Below are 5,896 nucleotides of genomic sequence, written 5' to 3' on the forward strand. Positions count from 1 at the left end.
CAGGAAGAGAAAGAGAGAGAGAGAGAGAGAGAGGTGAGGAGAGAGGAGAGAGAGAGGAAAGTGTCGGAGAGAAAGAGAACGAGAGACGACGAGAAGAGGACGAGAGGCGAGGAGAGAGACGGATGAGAAGAAAGATCGGAGCGGACGAGAGAGAAAAGCATTAAGAGAGAGAGAGAGAGAGAGAGAGAGATGAGGAGAGAGAGAGAAAGAGAAGAAAAAGAGAGAGACGAGAGAGAGAGAGAGCTTAGAGAGAGAGAGATGAGAGAGAGAGAGAGGAGGGAGAGAGAGACGAGAGAGATTGAGAGGTGAGAGAGAGAGGAGAGTGCTGAAGAAGAAAGACGCGAAGAGGGAGATGAGCAGAGCGAGAGAGAGGAGAGAGGAGAGAGAAAGAAGAGAGCACTGAGAGAGGCGGGAAGGAAGAAGAAGAGGATACGAGAGAGAGGGAGAGGAGAGAGAGAGACGAGGAGAGGAGAGAGAAGAAAGAGAAAGAAAGGAGACGAGAGGAGAGGGGCAGAGAGGAGGAGAGAGGCTAGAGAGGAAAGAGAGAAGAGAGGGGACGAAGAGACGAGGGGGAGGAAGAAGAGAGAGAGAGAGAGAGAGAACGAGATTGAGAGGTGAGCTTGAGGGTGAGAGAGAGAGAGAGAGAGACTAGCTGGAGAGAAAGAGAAAGAGAGAGAGAAGAGAGAAAGAGAGAGGAAGAGAGATGAGAGAAGTAGATAGAGAGGAAGAGAGAGAGAGACGAGAGAGGGAGAATGACCCGGAGGGAGAGAGAGAGAAAGAGAAAGAAAGTGAGAGAGAGAGACGAGAGAAGAGAGCTAGAGAGAGAGAGAGGAGATGAGAGACGTGAGAGAGAGAGAGAGAGGAGTGACGCAAGAGAGAGAGAGAGAGAGATTGAGAGAGACGTACAGCCTGCCCCGGCGAACATGAAGAACAGCACCGGATAGAAGAATCCCATCGCCATGGTGAGGATGTACTCGTGGAAGACAGCAGACAGCACGAAAACAAACATCATCGCTAGTGTTCGATGCGAATCGCCAACGATCTGTGAACAAACAATGGTGACAGCTACTAACCATAATTATACACATTATACACATATATATTTGTGTTCATTGATATAATCGAAAGAGAATGTGGCGATACAAAAACGATCTGTGGAGATGGTGATAACCAGTAGCATACACTCGTTATTATGCCCACTGTGGAAAATAAAATTTCAAATATTCTAGATTTGAAATAAGGCATGAACTAATAACTAACTAATAGCTGATTGACAAGAACGAAAAAACATGAGAAACTGCATTCACTTAGATGAATGATTGTATAACGTACGTGATAGACGTCCCTGTAAACGTACGTGTACAACCAGTCATGAACGACTACGTTCCATGTCCTGTAGTAAGCAGAGAACGAGGTAGAGTTCCACCAGTCCTGCAAAAACAAATAACTTCATTCGTCCCAATACTAGTACGTAACATTCAGTATAGTAGCTTCCAGCATTTCTGCAACGCCACGATAAATGCAGTGGGACACAAAAATGATTGGCATCGTCCACCATGCATTTGCATCTGTGCGAACATTTCGTTCCTTCCGTATAGCCGCCCTCGTGAACATAATCATAATGAATGATATTGTCAGGTATCAGTGGTTACCTTTACTGCCACCATGTTTAGTAATGTTAGGTCGTACAGCCCTGTAGCGAGATTGAAAGGCTACCTACACGGGTAGAGCTAGACATAATGCTGCAACCTTTATACGTTTGACGGCCCCCTAGGTGCGTCCCACACAGCAGCTCGTGGTTCACAAAGGTTCTATCGGACACGTTTCGCGTACCTTGTAGAACATTCTGTCCCCGAAGCGTAGCATTTCAGCAAAGGCATTCAGCCAAGAGTGCAGGATTGCGAAGAAGGCGATGAACAGCACCAACGTTCCGGGAAGAACACACCCGAACGACGCCAGAATGTAGTTCTGTATGTTCACGTGATCGGCATTGAAGTTCTGCAACGAACAATATGTTCGCGTGAGTTCGTAGCGAGTTTTTACGTTGCATTGGCGATGCAGTAAGTTGGGCTCTTACCTGGATGCTTTTATGCAAAAGCAAGTAAAACTGAAACCTATCCAGAATACATGCATGCAGAATCAACTAAAACTGAACTCTATCCAGAGTACAGGCACACAGAATCAAGTAAAACTGAAACCTATCCAGAATACGGGCATGCGGGACCGAGTAAAACTGAATGTTACCGAGAATACTGGCATGCAGAAACAAGTAAAACTGAACCCTACCCGGAACACAGGCATGCAGAATCGAGTGAAGATGAAGGAAACATAGATCAAACTCGCCACAACCTCAGCGAAGTTGGTCGCCACATGGTTCCACCGAACCTTCGAGGTCCTACAAAAAATAATTACGGCATGCCAAAATAAAAGTAGCCGTTCCCAAGCAATTAGACACTACAAGGGTACAACTCAACGCAGATAGCAACATTACACAAGTGCGACAAATCCAGTCCAGTGAACAAATGAAAGACGTATCTCAACAGCAGTAATCCCATATAAGAAACAGACATGTGGATTTAAGAACCACGCATTAACGAAGCATTGCATGAGAGCTACGATCATCCTGAACAAATAAATCGAAATTTCACGCGCATTTCCATGCTACCATCTATCGGTCCCATCTCGAGTCTTCCACCAAGAACCATGAGATAGTACGCGGCCTCTCTCACATCTCGCACGAGTCACTGGCACCGTCACGCACAAACCTCGGGTAGTGATCCCTGTATACAAGGGTCAACGCGCACAAACCTCGGGTAGTGATCCCTGTATACAAGGGTCAACGCGCACAAACCTCGGGTAGTGATCCCTGTATACAAGGGTCGGCGCAAACAGGAAGTACAGGTAACAGCTGAAGTCGGGGAATTGCTGATCCGTTTCTTCGTCTGCAATGCAAGGTGTACGCCGTAAGTTCCCACGACAACGCTACGTGCTACTCTACTCCAAAACACTATCGCACTACGTTTAGTAATATACTATACTATACTACGTACTGTCATACATTGTTTAGTCATACATACTATATTATACACTATTATACTTTGTTTATTTATATAGTAAATAATATCATATACGATATACTAGGCTATACAATCATATATTGTTTAGTCCTATATATTATACTCAAGAACACATGTATCCTACATGCTCACACCATACTTTATATACTATCATATATTATACACAGCATGATATATACTACAGTATACTATTAGAAGTACATGAATAGGGAGTGAGATGAAATATATCATAGAGCGAGATAGAAAGAGCTATTTATGTACTCCTGACACTATCAGACCTTTAACGAGATAGTACACGTACCATGATGCTACACAGTAAATGCACTACACATGCCATGATCGTACGAGTCAGAAGGTAATGCATGAGGTGGTATTCCACGATAGAATCAGTCAAGAGGGAGAGATAGTTGAATTTGTCAAACAGCTGACAATCAAACAATGTGGTATCCACAAGATTCAGCAAAAGTGTTTCTTGTTCAAGGCAGAGGAATGAAATGTGGGTGAAAATTAATTCGATAGGAAAGCAGAGCCGCTTACCATCTTTCGCCTTGAAGTTGACCACACGAGTAATAGTCTCTCTCACGAAGGAATGTGTTTTCATTATTAAGCGTGTCTGCAAAACAAAGCAATCATAACATTTACAAATATATTTGCATAGAGAACATCATCTTGTTTTCATTCTACTGGGAAGATGCCAGGGAAAAGACTAGGAAACCATACAGCACTCACTCTGCATGCAAGAAATAAAACAGCATACAAGTAATTCATGAAACCTGTCACTTAAAATCTACTACGAGAAGGGAAAATTCACGAGCCAGCACTCAATAGATGCATTGACAAACTAAATTCGATCACAACCACTCGAGGGCAGCACCATGCAGTCTACCTACCTGCTCTGCAACAATAATAGTTGTTGATGCCGGAGGCAATTGATATATCAACACCCAGCGCATGGGGAAGTAAAGGAAGAGGCACATATATACTATGTATATAGCCAACCAGAAGTAGTCACTCGCTTGCCCTGGGGAAAGAAAAAACAAAACAAAATGATAAGTGAAACACACTTGACTACATATTACATCTCGTTCGAAAGCGCGACAGAAATCATCGTTATCGTTTAGCCTCGAACGAGTCGCGGTTGTGGGGATTTCACAGGACAACGTGAAAAAACAAGACAGGGGGAACCAACAGACGTTAAACGAGCGAAAGTACAACACGAAGGACGCCGCCGACAAAACCGATCGCTGGTATTTTGGCTCCGGCAATCTCACGCGTGCGCTCAACATCGTAAATCTAATGGTTCAAGGTCGTAATGAGGACCGGGAAGGTCGTAAGGGTCGTGTCTCTCACATGTCTTCAGCGGCGTGCGTGAGCCGGCCCAGAACTGCAGCGTGCAGAACACGATGGCCATCGTTGACAGCATCATGACGGCCCACACGAACATGACCTGCGGAATCTTTCCCATCGCCCACAGTATGAGGCTGAAGTCCAAAACCAGCCTGCAAGCAGACACACACACTGTTCAAGACACTAACACAAGAAATTACTGACTATCTCTGTTTATATATACAGTCCGGCCTCCTTTATCCGGCCACGTCGAGACCAGCACCCATCCGGATACGGGATTTGGCCGGATGTAAAAGTTATGCTCAAACACAGCATTAATTTCTATGCAGTTCAGTAGGGGTTATGCATGTGATAATGTATTTACTCGTTGCTACGATTGATTATTTGTAACAAACTGTCGTGTTTTATGGTTTATATGAAATGGAAATGAAATGAAATAAAACAGAAATTTTACCACTTCGGTTTATGTTTGTTTCTTTTGTGCTGAGATCTAGAGAGTACGACCTTGGCTAACGAGTACGATCTTGGCTATCGAGTACGACCTTGGCCAATAAGCACGAACCTGACTGACCCATTCATTCGATTTGATCGATATAATTAGACAATGCATCTACATAAATAAACTACGCGACTAGACAACAACCATGGATAAATGCACGAGAAGTGCGAAAAAGACGCATTACAATAAACTCGCCAGAGTTGATGTTCAAAAGTCACAACAACAACGAGCGCGCTGACATCAGTGTTGTAAAGCAAGAGTAGCTAGCCTCTAACAAAGCTCTCAACACCCCACGGTAGAAACGATTGTTCACTCCAATCTTCACTAACAGGAACGAATGATTCACGCCATCGCAACTACGCAGGAATACTGTCGGTGCCCGACACGCCCGCCGCCGTCATCGGAAGGTACAGCAAACACACGTTCCCACTGTAGTCCTCGCACCCTTCTCTCAGACCGTCGCCATCGACGACGCGTCGTGGAAATTCCCCGTACGAAACGTAGACGCGCCAAAATTACGTCAACGTAAAAAGAGTCAACGTAAAAATTACGCTTGAACTGGTACTCACTGTGTAGGGAGGACAGTTCCTCTGCGCATAGTACTCCATGCTGTAGAGGCACATGAGCATGCCATTGCCCATGAAGAGAGCCACCCACATGAAGACGTTCCATGCGGGCGAGACACGCTTCTTAGTGAGGAAGATGAAACTGACTGCAACGACGACAATAACGAGACAAGGCTTTAACGTCGAAACATGGCCGTGCCGCCGGCATATATATATATACATACACACACGTATGCACACGCACGTATATATAACATAATATAATATATATATATAGTAATATATTGCTGATTGATGACCCTTAATCTGCTCCATCTGTTCTGTGGCTGTTCATCTGCCATGTTCGTCATCTCTCTAAATCGTATTCATGTATATCAATGAGATCAGAGAGAGAGAACAGAGAGAGA

The 5,896-nt window shown here is 44.5% G+C and overlaps 1 protein-coding gene across 3 annotated transcripts in view; it reads right to left on the reverse strand.

The window, feature by feature from the left end:
* Positions 1 to 5,896, reverse strand: part of LOC106817825 (sterol O-acyltransferase 1-like) — a 24,027-nt gene that overhangs the window by 595 nt on the left and 17,536 nt on the right. For all 3 annotated transcript variants that reach the window (XM_014822530.1, XM_014822526.1, XM_014822527.1), the window contains exons 8-15: positions 4,428 to 4,576; positions 3,968 to 4,098; positions 3,615 to 3,690; positions 2,852 to 2,942; positions 2,287 to 2,395; positions 1,834 to 1,998; positions 1,333 to 1,431; positions 908 to 1,042 (exon numbers count right to left, since the gene is read on the reverse strand). In XM_014822530.1, the coding sequence (XP_014678016.1) occupies positions 908 to 1,042; positions 1,333 to 1,431; positions 1,834 to 1,998; positions 2,287 to 2,395; positions 2,852 to 2,942; positions 3,615 to 3,690; positions 3,968 to 4,098; positions 4,428 to 4,576 (955 nt within the window). The remainder of the gene's footprint in view (positions 1 to 907; positions 1,043 to 1,332; positions 1,432 to 1,833; positions 1,999 to 2,286; positions 2,396 to 2,851; positions 2,943 to 3,614; positions 3,691 to 3,967; positions 4,099 to 4,427; positions 4,577 to 5,896) is intronic.

Source organism: Priapulus caudatus, unplaced genomic scaffold (genome assembly GCF_000485595.1).
Source record: "Priapulus caudatus unplaced genomic scaffold, Priapulus_caudatus-5.0.1 Scaffold1882, whole genome shotgun sequence".
Taxonomy (NCBI): domain Eukaryota; kingdom Metazoa; phylum Priapulida; class Priapulimorpha; order Priapulimorphida; family Priapulidae; genus Priapulus; species Priapulus caudatus.